This window comes from Protopterus annectens, chromosome 9.part0 (assembly GCF_019279795.1).
Source record: "Protopterus annectens isolate FY-2018-M chromosome 9.part0, PAN1.0, whole genome shotgun sequence".
NCBI classification, from domain to species: Eukaryota; Metazoa; Chordata; order Ceratodontiformes; family Protopteridae; genus Protopterus; species Protopterus annectens.
Window position 1 is genome coordinate 1,332,042,921 of NC_056743.1, and position 26,211 is coordinate 1,332,069,131.

The 26,211-nt window shown below is 40.8% G+C and overlaps 1 protein-coding gene across 1 annotated transcript; it reads right to left on the minus strand.

Annotated features, from left to right (window-relative positions):
• Positions 1 to 2,535: 2,535 nt before the first annotated feature.
• On the minus strand, positions 2,536 to 5,170 carry LOC122812054 (E3 ubiquitin/ISG15 ligase TRIM25-like). Its single transcript, XM_044084303.1, has one exon. It carries the CDS (start codon positions 5,090 to 5,092, stop codon positions 3,332 to 3,334), a length of 1,761 nt encoding a protein of 586 aa, XP_043940238.1. The 5' UTR covers positions 5,093 to 5,170; the 3' UTR covers positions 2,536 to 3,331.
• Positions 5,171 to 26,211: the final 21,041 nt, after the last annotated feature.

A 26,211-nucleotide genomic window follows, 5' to 3' on the forward strand; every position in this document is an offset into this window, starting at 1 on the left:
GTACTTTTTTTTTAATTAGTGCAGATTTTTATTTATGTATTCTATTCTTTGTTGACCAGGTTAATCTTACTAAGCTAGTGGCCTCTTTTCAGGGGAGGGCTTAGACAATATACAGTGGATAATAAATAGTTTACACACCCCTGTTAAAATGCCAGGCTTTTGTGATATAAAAAAATGAGACCACAATTAATAATTTCAAAACTTTGACTTACTTAAGCATTTGTAACTGTTAATATATATTAGTCTTGCTTATAAACTGGCCTGGGCCATGGCAAAAAAGGTTCCTTGGGTCGGTTAATTCACTCAGGTAAATGTGAAAGAAATAAATATATAAGTAATAAATAAAAGAACTTGCAAATTTAAATAATTGCAGAATGCCTACTGTGTCTCATAAAAATGATAATTTAACAATAAGAGTATTCTTTTAATTTAACTACAATAATTTTACTTCTAGTATTGCCTTTGTAATGTGCAAGTTATTCTTCAATTGGTTAAGCACCTTTATGAAAAGAAAGCTAAGTGACATCCCTAAGAGGAAAATAACTAATTAATTAATGTTACACATAGAGATACATATTTACATAATATAATTACAGTCAATGTATACAATATATACTAATGTATGTATGTATAGCTAGACAGATATACATATATAGATATTGATATACAGATATAGATGTATACAAAACATAACTTTTTCCACAATGGATTAATTTAAACAGGTAATAAAACTAAGTATGGGTTATGGATGAAAAACTGAAACTCTTTATTCTGTTGAGATAGCTCTGTGATTTAGAATAGCATATTTGGTTCTGGTAACTTTGTGTTTGTAACAACATAAATAGGATGGAAACAGTTCAGAGGAGGGACAATGAAGAAAGTACGTCAGAAGTATATGAAAAGAGAGAGAGAGAGAGAAATATTCACAGTGAGGAAAAGGACAGGGTCAACACAGAAAGATTTAAATACCTAAAAGAGACCTGCAAAGTCTTTCAGAAAAAGAGATATGACTGAAAACAAGAGCAAGCAATTTTCAGTCAAAAGGTAGACAGCACTGGGGAAGGTTAGGAAGTATTTTTTCATGGAAAAGGTAGTAGATGTATTAAGCGTCTTTTTGAAGATGCAGTGTTAAGGATAAGTGACTAAATTCAGGGATGCTTGCAACATTTATGGACATGTTTGCTTACATTTGAGAGCATTAGGGCAAAATTTATGTAGAATCTACAGCTTATCCAGCAGCCTGACAGACAGGAAGACTGTGCTGCATGGGAAAGTGTCATCTGTCATTACAAATCTGTGCTTGTGTGTGTCAGTTTTCAGGTTAACAAAGACTGGTGTGACTGCTGAGCAATAAGCCATGACTTTGAAATAACTTGCCTACTGAAGTGGTAATAGATGGCCTTGTAAGTTAAGGTGACGGGTTTGATGCACTCTACAATTAGAACTTTTCAGCCGACAACTTATTTTAAAAGGAGAACTCCACTCTCCAATACATACAAGCTTATCCCAAAATTATCATCTTCCTATAATATCACCAGGTGTTTAGTTCCCAGAAGCACCTTTCATTTTCCATTTTTATCATTTCCATTTGTTTCCCTGCTACAGATCATGAATGTGCCATTACTTGTCTCCCTATTCAAATTTCACATTGTTTTATAAAGGAGATTAGATCAGTCTGTGTGACATAGGCTAGACAGTGACGATGCTGTTGCTCTCTCACCGATCACCTCCCACATGTTTACGTCCTGTGACTGTATCTTACTGAGGTCACTAAAGTTATAATGAAACTCTCCCATAGAGTTAGAAGATGGAGAAATCATTAAATGAAGAACATTGATACGATGCATGCATGCATACATACATACGCAAACTGGTAAATATTCTTATTTTTGGGCCAGTGGCTTTTACTCATATGTCCATGTGGATCACTCCTCTACCCTAGGTAACAAATATATGATGTAGTACTTCATGACTCAGCCTATCCCTTTGCATTTATTGTTTTACCCTGCACTCATATGTCAGGCAACAGCAGAAGGCTATATTTTTAAGGACAACACCCTTGAATACTGAGCCTTATTTTTCACTTCTCTTTCTCGCTCTCTCTCTCTCTCTCTCTCTCTCTCTGTTTTGAGGCAAATGTACATGGACTATGACACGTGCTTTTATTAGTAAGAAGTAAACACCAGTCAGAATAATTGTTAAAAAGAACCCCTTGGCACTGCTTTCCCTGGCTAAAGAGACAAGTGACTCACAACACTATCACTCCTATTATACAGACACAAACCACATTCTGGACAGAGAGAAGACATCCCAGTACAGCAGCAACTCTGAGGTTTAAGAAATTAAAATATAATAATAAACAGTGTGATTCTGATGCATTAGCAGTGCATAGAATATTTTAATTCAGTGAAAACATATATATTTTTTGTAGTTTCATGTCAGAGTTTGCCTTCAGACTTGCTACTATTATCTTTTGGTTACAATAACCAGTGCACATTGTGTTAAATATAATTGCACATTACATTCCTGGTTTCCACTAAAGCATGCTAGCTGACTGCTGGCTCCAAAGGACAGGGTAAGGCAATGAATATAAAGGGCTGGGGCCTTTAATAAAAGAAACAACACATTTATGACAGTTAAGTAAATCGACCAGCATGCTTTTGAAAGTTGAGAGAAACCTACAGAGCTACAGTGAATGGACACACAAACAGTGACCAAAAGTGACAGTTGAACACCGGAGCTGAGAGGCGGACAGTGTTACCAATGAGCCACTGTGCATAATCATTTGTTTTGTTACACACATAAAGGAAGATCATGTCTCAGTCCTTCCAACTCTATGCCTGTAACTACATCATGAAAGATGGTATCTGACTCAGCATTTATACAAAGACGCATTAAAAATACATACTTCATTTACTGATTTTGCCATTTGTTTATCTTGTTACAGACATAAACACAAACACCACATATGCATAGACAAATATAAATGCATGTGCCTACCTGTACACACACAATTACACATATACATTACAAAGACAAAATAACATGGAGTCTCAGATATACCCAGGAAAGTTACAAGAGTCCTTAAGCTCATTTGAGCAGGCTGCAGATTTGTGCTACAGTATTAAATATATTAGCAATCATTAAAGTGAAATAAAGTCTCACTGTAAAACTTGTCTCATATACTGTCAGTCATACATTGGTTCTAAAATTCAGGAAACTTATTTTAAATACATGAATAATAGATAAAAAACTCCTTATGTCCTAATATAGACAATACCAATTGCAGTTGATGAAATCAAGGGGATTTATGTATTAAGACTGCAAGCAGCTATAAGAACTTTATATCACAGGCCCATAAACTAAAGCCAGGAACAATGTGCCTAGAAAATGCACAATCAAATGTATGCAGATGTACCAGACTGTTGCATTCCTGTGCAGATGGAAAGAATGCTGTTTGCTGTTGTTTATCCCCTAATACCTGTTGGTAAAATGAAAGAAGACCTTGTCTGTAGCTAAACAGAATAATAATCTTAACTGGAAAAACAATTTTAATTCCTTTGAGGCGTTTGTGAGGGGTTTTCCAAGCACAAGCCCACAATTCAGAATCATCCCAATGAATTCTGTAACTTTCATTGTGATGGTGTGTGACACCTAAACTAAATCTCCCATGTCCTGTTGAAAACAATTCAACCTCCCAGTAGTTATCCCCAGAAGATAATCGTGGGTTGCACTTGAAATGAGGGAAGACTTCTTTTTCCATAACAGAAAAAATAAAACCACTTTTAAGTGTCCAATATCCACCTGCCCTCTGATTGAGGCTATACAGGGAATCTGGTTCTGTTCCTAGATGATATGGTTTCAGTGTTACTCTTTTGTAACCTTGGAGCAGTGCAGATTTATCCTGGGGTACACAGTTTGGTGTCACCTGCAAGGCTCCTGGAGAATATGAGGGAGAGTCGGTTATTTCATAGCCTGGAATAGTATCTGAATTATTCAACAAACAAAGAATAAGACCTGTAGACTGCTTGAGCTTCCAAGTTAGGGATGCACTTACATCATTAATAAAAGATTGGGTCTGTTGTTTAATTTTCTGAATTGTATCTTCATCCAGTTGTTTCTCTTCAATTACCACTTGCTCGAGTGTTGTGTCATGGCTGTGAATTTTCTCCTGCAGTGGCATAAATGCTTGGACAGTGTGTATGTCATCATTCTGGTCATACAGAGACTGGGCCTCTTGGATAAGTGTGTCAGTAGACTTTTGTTTTTGTTCCATATTCTGAATGGCTTGAGTTAAAAGAGTCAGTTGGGATGCTTCTTCTGCTGAGACTAAATCCAGCACCTCTTTTTCCTGTTGATTGATTAAGGTCTGTATCTCCTCAAACACATTCTGTACCCGGATTCTTAGCTCCTTGGTGCTTTGCTTTAGGTCTGCCTCGGCCCTCTGCATCTGTGCTAAGACCTTGCATAGAGCTTTCCTGGATTGCTGCATCCCTTTTATTTCCTGCTGAAGAAAAGCTTTTGTGTCCTGATGGGCTTCTGTCAGTGTCTGAACCTGGTGAGTTTTGTGAGAGCCAACGACACAGCATGAAGCACAAATAAAACTCTGATCATTACTGCAATAATACTCAATGGCCTTGTTATGTTCAGAGCACTTCTTGTTCTGCACTGTTAATGTGGGCTCCACTAACACATGCACTTTCCATAAAAATTTGTCCTGATGTTTTCTGAGATGAAGCTGACAGAGAGAGACATCACAGGTCTTGCAGATTTTTACACAGGGTAAAGGATCTTCCAAGCAGAAATCGCAGTATGTTACTATATTTCCTGTTTTCTTACTGTTTGCTTCAGTCAGTTCCAGTACATTTTTTAGCTTGTGATTTACCTCGAAGGCAGGTCTGTTCTTGTACACTCTGTGACAGTCAGGGCAGGAATATCCTTCCTTTCTAGAAGCTGCCCACTCTTTGTCAAGACATTGCCGGCAAAAGTTATGTCCACAGGTTATTGTCACGGGCTCTCTCAATACCATTTGACACAAAGAGCAGGTTATGTTGCCCTCTAAACTGACAGAAGCTGGCGAAAAATAGGCCATTTTTACAGAAGTCTGGTAGCTGGCAAGATATCTGTCTTAAACATCCACCCAGTGATTAAACTTTGTATCATAAGATTCTCAGAATGGTGCCGATAAATGCTCTTTGAAAAGGGTGTAACTAATTCAGGAATGTAATTATGCCATAAGACAGGCACTAAGCTTTATAGATCGAACTGGCAAAACCAGTTTCACTCCCGTACTTTGAAAATGTTTTTGGATTTCTTTATGCTCTCATGATATAAACTACTGATGTTACTTGGTGCATTCCTTTTCACAATCATCACTATAATTATATCCCAGGACATGAAACACTTCCAACCTTCCTTGTTAAAACATAATCATTTCAGCTGACAAATTAGCACAAGGAGTCATTTGCTCATGGATAACATCGACAAATCTTTCAAAGAGCTTTTCCTAATGATATAAAGAGCGTGTGTGTATATGTATGCGAGCACATGCATGTGAGTCTGCATACATTTACGAATGTGTATATGTGCGCATTTTTGTGTGTGCTTGCTTTGTTTTTTCTTTAATTCACTAAATACCCTAAGGGCAACCTTTCTTCCCGAACCTGTACATGAAGCTGTTTGAGATACTTTTTGCTTTACAATAGCCTTATTTTCTTAAAAAAATTCAGATTTGCTTTTCTTCTTGTTTTTAATAAGCCACACTAACTGCACAACACAAAAATATGTTTTCTTCCTGTATATAAATACCTATTAATCAGAGAACATATTTATTTTAAGACAAAAAACTGAGATATCAATAAGCCTTTATGGGTCTATGACAGATGATGGAAAATATTACGAGTCACATTTTGCTGAAACACAAGTCCTACTTTTTTTAATGAAACTACTGGTTGTTACTAATTAAATACTCCTAAACCGCATTTCATGAGTGCAGTGCACCCTGTACATGTTCCGTATAATATAGATACTGTAACTTCACTCATAGTACACAGCTGACCTGAAAGTTACATACTATACCATAAAACAAATGCAGATCTCTAGACTAATCCAGTTATTGAAATAAGACATTTTTGATAATTAAAAGACACTTAAAAACTGAGATGACTGTGCATGCAACAGCATGAATTATATACATGCAACAGTGCAACACCTAAATCCACAGTTGTTATTACATTTGATCTGAGATGCATGTTTGGTTGTGCGTTTCAAGCAGTGTTTTACAGAATATTTAACTATAGATTTTTATTTAATTATTTTTAAGTAGGGTATTTACTTGGAGTTTGTGGTCACTTTTATTTTAGTTCCATTTAGATAGACAGAAGGAAGTAAAGCTAACTTCTTGAGCGGTGTGATAAGACCTCATTCCTAGCTACTAGGCTGAAGGAAGTGTGGTTGCCTGCTGAAGGGCAATTCGGAAAGTCCATACCCTTGTGTGTACAAGTGGCTGATTCTCTGTTTTAGAACACCACAATCCAGTTTCTTGCTATCTGGGTAGCCATCTGCATAACCCTGGATAAACCTTGCAAAAACCCACCAACAGATGATATCTGATTTAAGCATACCCAGTGAGACTAAATAAGTTTTACACTGGAAGTTTTAGCTCAGTCAGCTGCTTCCTTCCTGGTATCACACTAGACTTTTCACAGTTGCTATACAGCTGGTGAGATTTCAGAGTCCATTTTGGCCTTTTCTATCAGACTTTTTCTGAATAGCGCAATGAAAAAAACAGAGAAAAAAAGGAAGAAGGAGGTAAGATTATATTGTGTCTGGCACTGTAACAGAACACAGGATTAAGGCTATAAGCTTTTAATAAACTACATCATATGGTACAGGGTTTGATTCCCTCAACATTTATTTGCTTACTGTATGACCTTGACCAAGTCATTTAACCAGTGTTTAGGGACACTTTGGAATCTGGCCTAGGCTCATCAATGGTCTCCTGGATTGCGTTACCTAGTAACTACCTATAAACATATGATACTAATATGGTCAGATGTGCTGAGTGATCCTTGGCTGTCAGAGGGTGTCGTGATGTTCACCTCTGGTTATCCAGTCATGTTGAATGGCAGTATCAATAATGTCAGGCTATACCAACACTTCTGTGACAAATGGTAACTTTTCTTCTATACAAACTGGAGCATAGTAAGAATGATGCTAACAGTTCATCATATTAACTAACATCATAAATATACTAGCAAATGGCACTAGCCTCAATGCATTATGGGATACGGTATTTCTTAAAACACCAAGGATGTACCTTAAAGTGACAATACTATAATACATATTCACAATATATACGCAGACTCATAGCAGCTCTACACACTGATTATCACAGCTCTGTCTTTTAGAGAACAGAGAACCTCTCTGTGAAATTACAGATACAGACATGTTTATAATTGATGCAAATATTTAATAATTTTTAATGCTATTGACTATGCAGTACTGTAAACATTTCTATATACAGCTATATTAAAATTATTCACAAAATAGCAACACTTGAGGTTGTCATTACTTAAGTAAAACACTCCTCTAGAAGGAAACATTTGAAAGAGTCAGCTGTTTATCAAATTACTAAGTTGAGTTTTTTTTACTTCTCTCCCAATGGACATCACTCGAATAGCATAGTAAGTGGGACTGCAATGGTAACTTGCAGTGTCTTTTTTCAAAATTATCAGGGATTTCTCACTTGGATGAGAGATCTCCTGCACAAGCCGGGATTCCAAGAGAACATTCAAAAGTATTTCTTGACTCCCTCAAACAGGATTTGTTTATGAGATGTCAACTAGACACCTCAGTTCAAAAAGCAAATCATCTAAATGTGGAAAAATGTGGATACCCTGTAGCCTGCAATGAGGTATAACTGTTTATAAACACTTTGTGAACACTCTTGATGCAGGAGATAGTCCAAAAGTTAAGGCAGGGAAGTGATAATAGGATCCAGATACACAAAACCTTAAGAAACACCTGAGGTCTGGATGAATAGGAATGTGATGATAAGCATCTTTTAACTCTAATGTTACCAGAAAACTTGAATGAAGAAGAAGAGGCAACAGGTTGCGAAGTGACATCATTTAGAATTTTGACACTATCACAAACTGGTTTAGGAAAGAAAGATCCAGAACTAGTCTCCAAACATTTTCCTTCCTTGGGACTAGGAACATCCTTAAATAAAAACCCCTTCCCACCTGGGAAGGAGGAGGAGCTTGTTCTGTCACTCCTTAGAACAGCATGTGATGACGAACAGTTGGAAACAAAACAGTCTGTTCTGCAGGATGATGAATAACCCCCTGGTAAGGAAGAATTTCCTCCCAGTGCCATCTGTAACTCTGATGAATGATTTTGAGAACTCATTTGTTTGAAACAATCTGTTGCCAAATTGCCAAAGAGAAAAATGGAGATTCAGACTTTCTGGAAGAGAAAAAGGGGCAGTGTGGGAGGGGTTCACAAGATCTCTTTAAAAATCATTCAGACTTGTTGGAGTGACCTTAGTTTTGGTAAGTTTGAGACTTATTTTTTCAACCTCCTTGCCACTTCTTCTTAAGTATCTCCTTACCTAAATTCTGTTTCTTGATGCCATTGGCTGATTAAGAAAATCCCTTGGACAAATTGGAAAATGGGTAGCTGAGATTCCCTGTTTCAGTTTGCCCCTTTCATCACATTTTTTGATCACCTATGCAGTAGATGGACCAAACACTAAATCTCTGTCCAAGGGAAAATTTAAAATTTCATTTTTAACATCATCTAGAAGGTTCTGAGAATGCAGTCAAGCAAACCTCCTTAAAACCATACCAGCGGTCATAACCATGGAAGAAGCATCAACAATGCAAACAATGAGTAGTGACATGTGCAATCAAAGAAACTAAGTTATTTATAGCAGATGTTGTATTCACAAGAAGAAACTGTAGATAAAACATTTCTCATACTTTCACAATATATCAGAACAAACTTTACCATATGAGCATTACAATTTAAAATTCTGAAATTCAAAGTTGCAAAAGTATACACTTTTCCCCATACCCATCAATGATTTTCCCATCTTTATTAGAAAGAGTAGGATTGGAATTAACTAAGTGCTTAGCAGTGGAGGAGTCAACTAAGGCTATACCTTGATGGGCCAGGTTTGGGGAATAGTGTATAAAACTTTAAAAGACTGATGAACTGTATACATCCTATTTCCCTTTTTAGGGACAGCTGGCTGACTATCACGAAAATTGCAGCCAGTAAGGCACACATCCTCTAAAGCAGACAGGGCAGGAGGAATTAGTGTTGGTTCTGCAAAATCCTTCTGTAACAACTCATAATATGTTTTTGGGACTGAGAAACTGCAGTGTTCTCCCAATGAAAACAATGGGACATTTTAGCAATAGACTCAGAGAATGAGAAACCCCAACAGTGGGAATCAGAAACACAGCTGTCTTCTGAGTCTGAATCAAAGATATGAGGACAAAACCCCAAAATTATCCCTGTGTTTTCCTGTTCAGATTCAGAATCTTGAGTCTCTTCAGGAAAGAAGGCATCATAGGTTCATAGATTAGTACTAGGCTAACTACCCTTGTGAGGCATTTTAATCCTAGCCAATTATCCCTTGTGAGACTCGAACCCTGCACCTTGTGTTTGTAAGGCAAACACTTTAACCATTAGGCCTTTTTTTTACAGAAACTACTCTACAAGAAGGATCAATAGCCTGAATCAAACCTGGAGTCAGTCCCAGTAAACTACTCCTATCCAAAAAAATTTAAGGAGGAGTAGGTACATGCTTGGTTTTCTGTTTCTTTCTGGCAGGAAAATGTGGCCGCTTATGTTACTAATAGCTGCTGCTTCCCCAGGGATGGGCACAGCATTCTGATACAACAGGGAAACCTCCCTGTTTTGACTCCCAGGATCAATAAAAATAGTTCTCTCTTGCCCACTGAGGAGACCTCAACAGCTGCAAAATATGTGGCTAATCCCTGGTTCATAGTGGCTGTAGGTGCTACACCAGAGAGATCCAGGGTAAGAGATGAGTGGTCTAAGGTACAGCAAATGGCCATAGTAGAGTCACCCACCAGAGGAAAATTGCTAGCCTGTTGTAGTGGCAAAGTCTATTTGCTTACATTTTTCTTTTTGTGGCTGGAAGAAGAACAGACCATAGGAGTGACAACCTGTTCCATGGTCATGCTGGAAGAAGAACAGACCATAGGAGTGACAACCTGTTCCATGGTCATGCCAAATTGGTGCCTCTGTCCTGGGGGAAAATAAGCAAAAATGCCAGTAAAACTACCAGTCCACGAAAGTTACTTTTTGCAAAAAAAAAAAAAAACACAGTAAAAAGTACTTTCAAACACTACTACAGCCCCACAACATTAAAATAAACACAATTTCCCCCCAGAAAATAGTTTGTCAGTTAGATAACACCATTTTTAAGGTGACAGAAATGAGTGCTTCATTTAAAAGTACATTACAATCTCAAGACAATCACAACACTCCTAGTTTTAAAATAACTTTACTGAAGATGAAAGCAATAAAACATCACCAAAAATAAGAAAATTTAAGTTTTTTTCCCCCAAAGAGAGCTTATCATCCCAGCTAAGGAAGGCACAAGCCAACTGTTGATCCTGAAAAGCCTCAGAGGAGTGTACATTTTTAAAGCACTAAAGCCCTGAAGGGCTTTGCACCCACACTTTTCTTTTAGTCAGCTCAGCTCAAGCTGCTTGACAGTTTGAGTGTGTGGAAGGTGAAATTAAGCTTTGGAAGCTGGCTGGCTGTTATATCCTTCGCAGGATATAACCCATATAGCTAAAGCTACTGCAGCAATAATAAATATGAAGAACATTTGAAGGTTGTCAGCTTTTGGCTATCATTCTCTAGGGCAAGGGCGCCCACAGACAGGTGCAAGGGGGTGCACTTGCACCCCCCTGGAACTGGCTGGCTGAGAAATTAATTTAAAAAAAAACAACTTCTTTTTGTTTTTTTTTTTGTTTTTTTAAGGGCATTCCTCTTTAAGAACGCACTTTGCATCTTGCCCAGTCGCACAGGCACAACAGGTGTTTACGATCTGTTTTTATCTTCTGTGTCAATTTACGTCTTCATCTTTCGCGCGCCTACCGGGAATTTGAATTCCAATCCAGAGAACGTTTTGACTGCGGACGTGCCAGACGAATATATAAAAGTGAGAGGTAGGTAGGTGTGTGTGTGTGTGTGTGTGTGTGTGTGTGTGTGTGCACGCGTGCGTGTGTGACAGTACTCCATATAATGAAACGTACAGAATCACGAACATGTTTAACACCAGCAGAAGCTGTCGGAACTTTGGATCTAATAAGACAGGAAGGATAAAACAGTGTAAGTAGTTTTATTTACAGAAGATTGGAAGCAGGAATGTGTCTACAACAAGAGAATAAGGTTTATAAGAAAGGTTACAGGCAGCAATTCAGTGTACATGAAATCCCAGTTAATGAGTAAGCTATTAAGTGGTGTTAATCAAGAGTAGTTAGTTGGTCCTGTTTGGAGCTAGTTTGACATACTGCTTTAATTGCTTTAGAATTATTATTATTATTATTATTATCATCATTATTATATATATTTTTTGTGAGAAGCATTTGAAGTGCTTGGTGAGTTTATGCAGAGTACTAAAAATAGTCTTGTTTATTTTAGTGTTCAGAGTTAGGCTGAGTGCATTACCAAGCTATTGAGCGAGATTATGTCTTTTCCTTTTGGCTTCTTATGGAATATGGAGAGGGACCCAATTAGTAGATGTATATTTTGAATGCTTTAGAATTTTTGTAGTTTATGTGATCTCTACATTAGATTCTCCCCCGGATTCACAAATCCTCCGTGTAAGACTAAATAAGTCTTACTCGGAAACTGCAGTTGAACGGTATGACGTCAGCGTGCCATGCATATTCATGAGGGCACGCTGACTCCACTCCAAGTCTAACACGGACCGTGCAGGAAGGCAGGGGGTGTGTCTGACTGCCGAGCAGTCCAAAGGTCCACGCCCCTGCAAGTGTCTGAATTGTGAAATGTCAACACACATGAGCGAGTCTGCTCAAATGTTTACGTAACCAGCACTACACTCCCTCACATTGTAAACCCCCAGCACAGTTATAAAAAGTAAAACTTTTAATTTTTTTCCTAATGCCCGATATAGCTGCCCGTATTTGCGCGTGTTTGCGCGGGTGTGCCCAGTGCTTAGCTGCAGTTAGCAATGTCAACATTGAAGAGCATAATAAGGAATGTATATGCAAATTAAGCCAAATAGCAATAGCGTAGTGATAGAGCCTTCGCACAAAGAGGAGGCGTTCACGGTTCGAGTCCCACCACTCCCCTTTCTATTTTATGTTTTAAATTAGTATATGAAATAATTCCTGACATATATGAATAAATTTTACTAAAAAGCATTGAAATGGCCTATGTATCAGTGAACAAAATATATATTTATAAAGGATCATGACATATAATTGCCCCTAGTTAAGCAGTGCTTTACCCAGCGCAATCTAGTTGCCCATAGCTAAATAGTGCTTTACCCAGTGCAATATATTTGCCCATAGCTAAATAGCACTTTACCCAGTGCAATATAGTTGCCCACAGTTAAGCAGTGCTTTACCCAGCGCAATATATTTGCCCATAGCTACATAGCACTTTACCCAGTGCAATCGGTTTGCGCAGAGGTGCGTGACACGCCAACCAGCGCACCATCGGGCAACGTGGAGCAACGTAGAGCAAAGTTGCCTAAACACAGCCACACTTCCTAGCCAGTCTGGATAGTAGTAAAATAAAAAGTAATGACAAGGTTCGAACCCGGGACACTGTGCACCGTAATCAAAGTACTGAACCACTAAGCCATGACAGCTTAGGATAAATAGCCATTGTGTTAACATACATATACTTATAAATGGTAGATTAACCATTGCTAAGCAGGTCTGCAGTCAGCCGAGAATTTTCAAAAATGGCCAATCACAAAAAAGGGAGGGAATGCAGCATATTTAAGCCCCATAGGCGGGAATACTCGCCATAACCGATTGTAGCTCCCATCTGCAGTTAGAATGGCTGGTGCTGGAGAGGGTACGCGCTGTCGAGCGCAATGCTGGGGCATCGAGGAGTCAAAATACATGGTTTGGCTCCTTGTCCACCGTCATGAGACAAGACTCCTGCCGGGCCACTTCCAAGGGACGGAGTACAAGGCAGAGGCTTGGAAATGGGTTAGCTCATGATTTCACCAGTGCCACAGGCATTCCTCGGACTGGTGAGCAGGTCCATCACCACCATGCAGACCTGAAGAGACAGAAGCAGGACCTACTGAACCGATGGATACAGAAGGCCCGTGGGATGCAAGATGCCCCACTACTGAGTAGGTAGCCATGGAATGCAGTATGTAAGACATGCTAATTTAGTCTATATAATGGATAGGTATGTCTCAATATCACTTCATTTACTTCACAGCTGCAGGTGTCCGTGCTGCGAATAAGTAAGCCTATGCAGATAGGCTGCTAAGGCTGTGCCACCAGGCAGGTTAGTAATTATTCTGCATGTATTGTTTTATAAAATAGGTGAGAGAGCCTGAAAGAAAGTGTTGTAGCCCAATAATACAGCCATAAAATGCCCTGAATAATTCCTCTGCATGTACTGTTATATAAAATAAGTCAGAGAGCCAGAAAAAGAGTGTAGTAACCCATTAAGAAAGGTAAAAATAAGTCCGGAATAATATCTCTGCATGTACTGTCATATAAAATAAGTGAGCAAGCCTGAAAAGAGTGTTGTAACCTATTAATAAAGGTATAATATTTCTTGAATATGTCTTCCGTATGCACTGTAATATCAAATAAAGGAAAGAGCCTGTAGAAAAGTGTGTAATGTAATTAATAAAGGTATAATACTTGGAGTGTGTCTGCATCACTTCTTTGAAATGTTGTTGTACCCTTGCATTATACAAATAGTACTGTTGTAATAAGTGCTGTCAAACCACAGTTGGGCAGTCCCATATAAAGTAGATGATGGAAGTGCCAGTAGCTGTGAAGCATATATACAGTCCTCAACAGTCAGTTAATGGCTGGCATGCATAAGTAAATCTGGCACACGAGTAGCTTGTTAATGTGTTCCCCAGAAATGTGAGTGTGCTACACGAAATGTAGAGATCTGTAGAAATTTAACTGAAAATGTCATGTGAACACATCCAGATATGTAGATATAGAAATATAAATAAAATAAATAACTATGTAGCAGTAACATCTGCATCCTGGACAGTTAGTATGTCAGATATCGGTCAGGTATATAATGAACTAGCCAAACCGATTACACAGCCTAATGTATGTTGCCAAGTGTAATAATACATGTAGGGGATATACACCTGCAGTCAATAGAAATGTAGTGTAGACTAAAAAGTACTTATAAGATGTTAACTGAGGTTTCTTTCTACACCCTATTGTATGTGCATAAACAATGCAATTCCACACCTCAATGGGTATGTCTAATCTCAAAACATTTGTTGGGACATATGTCCTATTGTTCCATAAATATCTGCATTTACTTTGATGCATGTGCCCTGTTCAAACACCACAGTCTTGGTGGCCTGTTGCCACCAATCATCCCTGCATGCTGTTGGAATGTCCACTGTCATTCAATATATGCATGTGTTATGCTTGCTGTTCAACTGTTGGAACCTTGGTGTGTTGGGTTAATGGGAATATTACTGCATGTTGTTACAACTAATTTGGAATGCTGTTGTTTATGTTGTAATTAAACACACCTAATCACAGAACGTATGGGAAGGCCGGTCCCAGCAGACCCACCTGTCCCTCTTCAGCTGGCAACTGCACCTGGCACCAGCAGGTCCGGTGCCCAGCACGGGCTCCCCTCCTCCATTGGTCCTGTGCCACCTTTGGGTGGAAGCACTGCAGGGATGGGGCTTGTCCCCCCAGTGCAAGCTTGGGCAGAGAAGGGCCACCTGTCACCCTCTGAAGGGTCCGGGCTGTGGTGCGTAGGGAAATCCAGCGTTCAGTCGCTGATCCCCTATGCCAGCTCAAGACGAGAGTGGCGTGACTCATGGGTGAGCCTGCCCCTCCTACGCAGCCCCCAGCACAGCCACCCTCAGAGCTGTGAAGGTGCAGTGGTGACTGCCCATGGGTGGGGATCTCAGTTCCACTGTTACTATCTGTGGGCTCATGGGCTTGCGATTTCCAAACATCCATCCCCGTCAATTGTGTTCACCCACCCCATGTGTCATACTCCGCCCCTGTATGCGTCTTGTTTGTCTTGTCTGTTTTCCTCCCCAACCTACCTCCCCAAATATATCTACTTCCTCTACCTCACTTTCCACACTCACCTGAAAAAAAAAAAAAAAAAAAAAAAGAGCAATCTGTTCCAACAAAAAAATTACGCCCCATACATAGCTGCCCATTTTGCACACATATCTGCTGGACATGTAAACTGATAATTATAATTGGCAGTACAACATACTCTGTTGTCCTCACCCCTCTCTCAGGGGTGGAAGGTTTCAAATTTCACTCCAAATATCTTGCATATGCACAGCTGTTGCTGGTAAAGAAATGGGCAGCCATGGACCTTCCCTGCAACCGTCCTGCACATCCCGAGCTTGTTTCCCTACTGTCTTTCCCTCTTTGTGCCCCCTTTTTCACCACTTTCCTATCTCCCCATTTTCTTTTCTTTCAAAGAAATTAGCGTGGGGGTTAGTGAGAGTAAGCACTTTTAAGCAGTAGTTAGCGGGTTTGAGCATGTGTGCGCTTAGCTAAGCATCACTAAGCATCGCGCAAACCCATGCAAACCCGCTTACTACTGCTTAAAAGTGCCTTAGTCACTCTGCACGGCAGGGCCCTTGTTCTGCTCAGCAGCAAAATAAAACACCTCTGTCAGTCTCGAACCCCAGACCTTGGACACACTAGACTGCATGAAGTACCACTAGGCCACAGTAGATTTACAACATGTTGGTGCTGTAATAAATATATCACGCATTACAATGAGTGAATGTAAAGGGAAAATAAGAATGTCATAACACAATTCTTGTTCTGCGGATCTTTACCAGCAGTTGTTGTGGAATTGCATGGCATGACTGTGAAATGAGAACCAGCCATTCTAGCTGGAAATAATGTTACAGTAGCACTTTACAAACCCCACACAGTATCAGTTAATTGTCTAATCAGAAAAGAAAGTACATACTCCCATGTATCTTGTGTAAGCATGTGGAGGGGTGAGTAAAGTTCTAGACTGACAAGTGTGTACTAGAAGCAGCAACATTCAGGTTTGAGTACAACATGCAGATCACTGGCTACAACCCTAGCTTCAGAGATAAGAAGTATACCAACCTTCTGCCTGACACAACTGTGTCCACAGCAAACAAGCATGGGCCCCACTTTGGAAAGCTGAAAGGGCTACACCTACCTAACCTAGCATTTTATAGCAGTGGGCTGCTATGACAGCGAGTACTACAATTACCACACAGCACGCTGCATGCAATTAGTAAATGGTGGGCACCAATTGGTGCAGAGGCCATCACATGCACATGTGCAGATACCTAGAAAAGCAGACTGTACTTGCTGTCTACACATGCAATAATCTCATTGCAGCAAGAGAGGGAGAGAGAGAGAGAGAGACAGAGACAGAGACAGAGGCAGAGACACAGACAGACAGAGAAGCGCAGAAAAAGAAGGAGCAACAGAGATACGAAAAAAAAATACATTTCCTTTAAAAACATATGGAACACAGCAATACAAATGAAAGGTATGTAACACATATGTATATGCTGGCATGTAGTAGATGTTTATGAAGAGTACATACTGTGAATCATCCATATGTGGCAGCAGTACGTATCTCTATGTATCTGTAAAAAAAATACATTTCCTTTAAAAAAAAAAAATGGAACACAGCAATACAAATGAAAGGTATGTAACACATATGTATATGCTGGCATGTAGTAGATGTTTATGAAGAGTACATACTGTGAATCATCCATATGTGGCAGCAGTACGTATCTCTATGTATCTGTACATGTGCATAGGGCAAGGAACATACTGCAACTGTTTGTGAAGGGTGTACATATATACGTTGTTCAAGGTTGTTATGTGCATATTTCTATGTAGGTTGTACTGTGTGGAAAAGAAAATAGCATGCAGTGCTGGTATATGACATGTGGTGGTTAAACGCTGTGGGTATGCTCTGTCAGTTTTGCAGTGTTGTAGCCAGTGAGGCCTGCTAAAGCTACATGGGCTGAGGACACCTTCAATGCAGTCTGCACAATACTGTGCAATATTATTACATCACTGTATATCTCACAACTGTTGCATAAGTGATATTCCCACCATGAATAGTTGACTGTATATGTGCCTATATGTACAGCAATGGATGTTTATATTTATGTGTGTATGTATGTGTGTGTGTGTGTGTGTGTGTGTGTGTGTGTGTGTGTGTATATATATATATATATATATATAGAGAGAGAGAGAGAGATATGTAGATATATGTAGATATACACAGATCTATATAGATATATATACAGATATATATATATATATATATATATATATATATATATATATATATATATAGATATGTATATATATATATATATATAGATAGAGGGAGAGAGACATGGGGCATAGTTACTGCGACAGGTGCCTGGAGACTAAGGTATGGACTGAAGCTCAGTGTTGACACTGCAGTGCCATCCCTTCTTGCCAGAACACTGTACCCATTAACTACCACATAGGTGGTAGTCTACCTAACAACGAAGGTGTGATAAGGGAACATGGGACACAGGTGAACAGTAGCCTCCCCTTTGATAATCACAGTGCCACACTGGTCATGTACTCTGTCTACGTGGTACATGTCATCACAAAAGGTTTGCCATCTAGGGAAATGTAGGTCAGTGTACCCCTCTACTTATCACACTTAAAACCCATTGGAGAGTACAGTGCCAACTACAGCAACTGGAAAGGCCACAGGCATACCTCACAAAGAGTAATACCGGCCTCAAACAGATGCCCTATGTAGACCGACTCACAAAACCACAGCTACACTGTGTTTCATAGCGCCTATCCAGAGGTGACCACTGCCTAACATACTGAGCTATGTCACACCCATAGCTGTTGGACATCCTCCACGTAAACATATTGCAATCCCTCCCAGATACACGCTCGAGGGCCCTACACCTTGTCAGCTCACTAAACAGCACATGCTGGAGGGATAGAGTCCTAACTCAGAGACATGCCATACTCTGGAACAAACCACCTATCAATAGCAAACAAAGCTCCTCATTAGCAGTTGTCGTAAATACTCCTGATGATTGTTTGGGAGATAGGAAATACACCCTGGGAATCACCTCTGTGGCTCTGGTTGACAGGGGCAAGTGAAATTAAATAACATGTGTGTCAAAGGCCAGGGTAGCACATGGCTAGGCTGCTGTAGGCCTTAGGGACAATAGCGTATTACCTACCCATGACACAAAGCACACACACATGTACTTAGTGCAATAATTGCTATGTGAGGTTGACTGAGTGTGATGGTGAATGTGTTGGTGAATGTGTGCAAGGTCTGTAAAGGTGTGATAGCTTAGTGTGAATTTGTTTCTGTCATGTTAGTTTGTGTCCTAGCTGTGATCCCAGCCAAAGATGTGTATGCTATTGATAGGCAGAAAAAGTAGTATGGCATACGGTGTGACGTAGTCCCTTGTTGTCGACTGTGGTGTCCCATTGTAGACTAAAGTAATACATGTATGCTTAGTGAGTGGTACTGCTAGTGAATCCAACTCCCATATGAACTGTAATACTACCTGAAGCTGTAGGCCTAAACAGAACAGTATGGTGTATGTTCACATTGCTTGGAAACACTGTTTTGTGTCTTCGTTGTAGTCCTCACAGATTACATACCTCAGGCATAAGGTTTTGTAAGTAGTGACACACACTACTGTATGGTACACAGGTAAAGTTCATCTGTGTTAGCATACATTTGTGTGTTGTATGTATGTATGTATGATGTGTGTGTAATTATGCCTGTACCATGCCCTCAATCATATCTGTGTTACAGGGTATACGTGTGTATCTAGCAACATGTGTAGTCTAGTACAACAGTATGCCACCTATATCAACAACTGTGCACATATGTTAGGCAGGGGTTTGTCATCAAAGACTACCACAGTATACTTTTTTTTACTGTACTTTACATTCATTGCAATGGATGACATCTTTCTTCATCCATTAGCTTGATATATACCTCCTGTGGCTAGGTGGTGCATTTTGTCACATACAGTGTGCCATGTACTGTTAAATAGTCTTACATACTGGTTTCACTTTGTTGCTGTGCAGAACATTGTTTAATATATAGAATGTGCCAGGCACTGTCAGGCAGTTGTGGGCTGAACACTGATATGTGGTATTAAAAGTGTGTATCTACTGACAGCCAATAGGTTGCTATATATGGCATTTCATTGATGTCTGTACTTTAGAATGTTAAGTGTGACACATGACTTGCTCACAGTTATTGTTTTATTGTCTTCCAGGGACATGTCTCACAATCGCAAACCTGCATATTCCCCTGAAGAGGAGGAAATACTCCTAGATGCCCTACTACAACATCACACCCTGCTGTTCTCCAGAACCAGCCAGGACCAGCATGGGCGCACTGCACTGTGGCAAGATGTTGTCCATCGGGTGAATGATGTAGGCATGCATAACTGGACTTATGAGCAGGTATGCCATCACTGCAGTGATTTAATTAGACATGTCCGGCAGCATGCCTCCGATGTCCGCAGACAACAGCTTGCCACAGGTGGTGGTGCAGCGTCACACCCGCCCCTCACCAGAGTGGAAGACCTGCTCCTCAGCGTGGTAGCTCCTGGCCAACCACTACAACAGACGTGTCATCATGGAGGCCGGAGTCACCCAGCAAGTCGACTCAGAGCGTGCAGGTAACATGGCATATTTGTAGACTACTGTTAGCTCAATTGTTAGAACATGCATATGTCAGATGTGTACTGTGTATTTAGAAGATGTGGAGCCTAGTGTTGCACAATACTGATAATTTGGAACATAATCTGTATGCCTGTGAATGTCACATGTTGTACTACTGTAAAGTTGCAAACTCACAGCAGCAATGCCATAGTTGTTGACACTGACAAACTGTCTCATATCCTTGTAGGTCCCTCTGGTGTGACAGCAAGACAGCAGACCCATGCTGGTGAGTGTTCTATGTTTAATATAGCAAATAACATGTGAATGTCATAGGTGAGTTGTAGGCCATATACACATCTAAAACACCTACACATAATGCATGCTCTGCATGTTTTCTGTGGACTCTGCACATTCCAGTAACATGAGCAGCTGCCTCAAACACATGCAATACACAGAGCATCCCAACCAATTGTGGTACACTGTAGTGGACATTGTATAGGCAGAGTCAATACACATGCACACAACATACACCACATTGTCATATGCAGTCAGCGTTACTATGATACACATGGCCTATTTAGACACCTGCTGTAAGGTCAGACTCCAGTATCCCAAATGTCATCCACACAGCACACATACTATACCTGAGGGGTAGAGGCCTATCATGTTGCAGTGCGATACTCTTCAACACACAACACATTCATGTTAGGCAATGCTCCCTATTGAACACCTTACATACCCATGTAACAACTGCCTGTGAAATGGTTAATGTAGACAAAGTGCTGCAGTTCAGGAACAGCAAGATAGTTGCCAGTGTGGCACACATTAGTGGCTTTGAGTGACCACATGATGCTGCCTGATGATAGCTCATGGTACTACACTACATCCAGTTACAGTAACTACAGTACTACACATAGCATTCATTGCTATACACCTGACAGTTGTGTGCATCTGGACATGGTATGTATACCTATGAGTGATGGTGCACAGGACATTGGAAAGCATTTAATACTTGCACAACAATGTTGTGTCCATGTACACATTGTGTTCCAGGGTGAGGCCAATCACTGAACAACACACATGCATCAAAGACATGTATACTACAAGGACTCTCTACACTCACACTGCATGCTGTTGAGCAACACACATCCTGCATGCTGACACGTGTGATAGGATTCTTTGGCTTGTGATACTGTACTCCACCATCAACCACTAATGAGTATGTTCTGGATTGCTGTTGGTGTGTGTGTGTGTGTGTGTGTGTGTGTGTAAATGTGTGTGTGTGTGTGTGTCAACTTTACTGAGTAGTGTATTTGTGTGCATGTGTTCATGTGTTCGTGTTCATGTTCATGTGTGCATGTGTTCATGTGCGCATGTGTTCATGTGTGCTAACATCATGTACAGATTGTAAAGTGTGTTTCCTGTCTTCCTCTCACAGGTGCTGAGGTTGTGTTGGTTGAGTGCAGCATACCCAGACTCCTGGAATGGTACCACATAGGCAGATGTCCAGGGGTTCTCGTGGGAGCACTGCTGGTCGTAATGTCCCTGGCAGACGTGCCCCACAGGTCTTATAACCTCAGGTATGTTCCGGGCTGTAATGCAGGCACAGGCACGTATGGAACAGTACACCAGATAGGGACTAAGGGCGCAGAGGGCCCATAAACCCACTATCAATGACAGTATCCGTGACCTTGCCGGTGCCATCTGTAATTACACCGAGATCATTGATAGACATTGGGGGGAGACACTAGATGTCCTCCACAATGTCATGTCCATGTGCCAGGACAGTGCAGGATGGCTGAGACGTCGACGTGGATGTATGCCAGCAACATCATCAGCTGGCAGTCGTCGCGGACGGCACACAAGTCACAGCCACTCCCGTAGTGGCAGTACCAGCCCCAGAAATGTTGGGGCTGGGCTGTCATTAGACCATCTTAGAACACCATGTGCACGTGGCTCTGGCCAGTCCCAGCAGGGACATGGGTCCAGACGACATCCCTCTGCCTCTGATGATAGTACCCAGTCTGGCTTAGTACCCGATACTGTCCGTGACACCCCTGCCAGGCACAGGTACTGTGTCCGTGGCCAGAGACAGTGATCTGTACAGCCTGGCAGGTACAGTCTGTGGCTGTCCCACAACCTCCCGTATTTGGTAGCCACATGGTGGAACTGTGTGCATGCAGACACACACACATAAACCAAACACCTAGGGCTAACACATACACACACACATTACATCAACATTGACCCATCCTGTACTGTTGTCCCTCACACACACATACACACATACATGTCAATTGGATGGGTCAATGTCGGGCTTTGGCAAACCAACAACACACCCTGTGCATATGATGAAACTGTGCCATCTCCTGTCATCTGTAACATTGATGCAGGAACAGGCTAACATGGTGCTGATGCACAGGGTGACTTAATAGCAGTGTAGCAATGTTAGCATGTTGTCAACAGTAAAGTGTAATGATATCCTTGTAGGTATATCTGAGCAGGCATGATGCATTAAAGCTATGATTATCAATGTAGTATTGTTTACACCAGTGTTAATTCCAGCAATGGATTGTCAGCCCATGTGCCACTTGGCTGATGTGTGTAGTTCTGGTAGCATGTGTTGGTGAGTGGACAGGACGTGTGTGTTGTGTGCTGTATAGATTTGCAGGTGTACATTTGTGAACATGGTGGAAGTGCACTGTCTGCATGCATGTGCATAGTGGACACATGGGAAGGGTGACATGCCCTGTATGTGTTAACACTTCATAGTTTCTAATGCTGGCCAGTATGCATTTTATTACACATATGTTTTAACTTGGGTACACATGTGTGTATGACATAGTTTGACACTATGCTGTGGGTGATACTGTTAATATTGGTCATTGGTTTGCAGTCTGGTAGTATACACAACCTCAACAGCCTGACTATAACCAATCGTTAGTTGATGTCTTGACAACTGACACACACATGTAGGAAACACAGTAGCATTTGGATCCTTCTGGTACAATACTATACCAATAACCAGTGGTATTGACCGCCACCCATTCCTGGGACCACTCCTGTTTGGCATGTAGCCCTCTTAGGTACAAGCAAACACAGTAGGGATATATCCATCCACATCTGGTAATGCATACAGTGGCCTACAATGCATTCTCCGGATGAGACACTTATCCTCCACAAGGGTATCATACAGACAGATACCTGTTGACCAACCCATGCTGTAAAGCTATAAGCCAACTATAGCATAGCCATCCATATTTACTAAACATAGTATCCTGACAGTACCACATAGGTAGCAGCCCACGACATGTAGAAGGGGTACCGATGTGTACATACAGCCACATGTTATGTCATCTGTCCTTTGGTATTCACATTTCCAAAGGTATTCTGAAGTCCCTCGGTGTATCACATAAGAAATAAGGGGTCTGTATGCATATCCACGTAGTTGTTGCACACCTGTAATAAATATCCATTATTGACAGACTTTGTTGTGTTTGAACATGTCTGAAATATACCCCATGCATGTACCCTCACTCACACTATTCTATAGAAACTGTCATGGGTGTGTGTGACACAGATGACCTAGGCCACAGATCACTACAGTGGCTGGCCTTGTCACAAACATACATATGTGACCTAAGGTCTGAGAAGCAGCAGCACAATCTGTCAAAGGTAACAGATGTATTCATGTAGAAAGCAGGCTTCACACCTATGAACTAATTGAGGTCACACATACATATATGTATTTGCCACACAGATACCTGAAGTGTGCAATGCACATACTGTTGTTTCACTAATATGTCATACAGTAGTAAAAGCAAAACCCACAACACATTGACCAACAGTGTCACACACACACACTCAGCAATTGCAGGATTCAAACCCCTACCTAACTATGTCATGAAACTAAAGAGATACGCATTAACATGATGCGCTATATGTTTTACTGGGAGTTTTCATTTCCAGTGCTGTATTTGTGGGATGCTGACATATTCAGACTTGGCAAAGAGGAATATACCTCTTTTAATGTGTTTTCCTAGTCTCCAAAAAGGGCACTCCTCTCAAAAGAAATCACACACAAACATACACCCCACACACACAGCAATTGCAGGATTCAAACCCCTACCTAACTACATTATGATATTAGAAAGATACGCCTTAACACAACACACTATATGCTTTACTGGGAGTCTTCATTTCCACTGCTGTATTTGTGGGATGCTGACATCATCAGACTTGGCAAAGAGGAATATACCTCTTTTAATGTGTTTGCCTAGTCTCCAAAAAGGGCACTCCTCTCAGAGGAAATCACACACAAACATATACCCCCCACACACACACCAATTGCAGGATTCAAACCCCTACCTAACTATGTTATAATACTAGAAAGATACGCATTAACACAAAGCGCTACATGATTTACTGGGTGTTTTCATGTCTCCTGCTATATTTGTAGGATGCTGACATCATCAGACTGGACATGGTAATGTGTGTACACTTTGTTTTATGCAATCCCAGGACTGCACCATAGGGGACAGCAGGTGTTAACAGCTTGAACAAGACTCCACAATTCTTAGCTTGTGTGATCTATCTGTGGACCAGTTGCCAATCCATCATATGACAATACATATTTATGCACAGTTTGTTGATTTTGTGGATACGACATGTGTCTGGGATGTTGGTAAAGGGCTATTCAAAGTCTATGTGGGATGTGTGTAGCTCATTTCAGTGATGTATGTCCTAGGTGATTGCCTTGCAAACAGTCTAGCAGGTTTGGGAACCATGATCTGCCCATGATCAAACCAAAGTTGGTAGGGTTGTCTGTTTGTCGGCTTCCAATAGCTCTGTTTATGACTTCAACCATGATGGACTCCATGGCCTTGCAGATCAGACTTCATAGGCTTATAAGACTATAGTTCCCATGGTCTGTTGTGCACCAACACTTGTGGAGTGTGCCATATGTTGCTGTAACCTATTCAACGGTTTCATATCCTGTAGAGAGGGTGAGGCTCAACAGACTGTTCAGGTGGAGGGTCTGTTTGTTCTGCAGTTCACTTATGACACATATAGGGAAGCAATGTAATCCAATTGATGCCATGTTTTCTGCTTTGGAAGGAGCTGTTTACCCATTCTACATGTGATATCTCTTGGTATGATGATAGGGCCTTTTGTCAGTGGAAGGTGGGTATGTATGTATGGGCCTGTCTGACAGGATGTTGGCATTGTCAGTCATTTACAGTTGGCCCTGACTCAGGACATATATGAGTATACATTGCTATTTATGACATAGCTGAAGGAAGTGTCATGGTTCTGTCTGGACTCCTTCACAGATAATCTTTCCAAAACACCAACAAACTTAAGCACTAAACCCCTGTGATACTCTTTTACACACTGAACACCCTACTGATCCTTTTTGATCAGTCAAAAGAGTATTTCATCATAATATCCTGACATGTCCAAAGGTCAGTTTCGTGTGTTCTCTCCAGTGCAGCTGGCGAATATGGGGTTTTCAGGCAATGTTACAACTGCCTTATGTACACAGACAACCCTCTCCTCCTCCCAACAAACTCAGACATATGTGAGAGATGCAACTATATGGACAAACTGGAGGCTGAGCTCTCTCGACCCATGACTGGCACAGTCTATCAGGAGGAGAAGGTAACAGCACACACCACAAATCCAGTCTCACATAGACCTATAGCAACAGCAAACCAAACACATAAACACACAAAACATACTTGGAGGCTCTAAATAAAAATCTGCCTAAGCAGCAGAGACCTCTGAAGCAGACACCCAAACAACTGCTATCCCACAACAATACACACATATCACATAGTTCACAAAGTCAGTGTGCCACACAGTCACTGCCCTTAAGGCTAAACAACACACCTAATACACTTGTAATAGGTGACTCTATTGTCAGACACACTGACATCCCACTCACCAGGCTGAACAAGGAGAAGGTCACTGTAAGCTGTCTGTTGGGTGCCAGGATCCGCCACATAACACATGCACTCAGGTCACTTCAAAGCAAGTACAAATATGACTCTGTCATTGTCCATGCTGGTGTGAATGACCCGAGATGTTCCTTCCTGGACTACATGAGAAGAGACATAGAGGAGCTCTCTGATCATGCAGCCCAAGCCAGTATGACCCTGACCTTGTGTAGCATCTTACCATCACCAAGAATGATGTCACAGTATAAAGACAAAATGATCAATTTTAACAGTTGGCTAATGTATTGGTGTCATTCAAAGGAGATCCAGTGTCTGTC

Bases quoted from the DNA above. Each gene is read 5' to 3' on its own strand.
- LOC122812054 (XM_044084303.1), bottom strand. From the start codon at position 5,092: ATGGCCTATTTTTCGCCAGCTTCTGTCAGTTTAGAGGGCAACATAACC.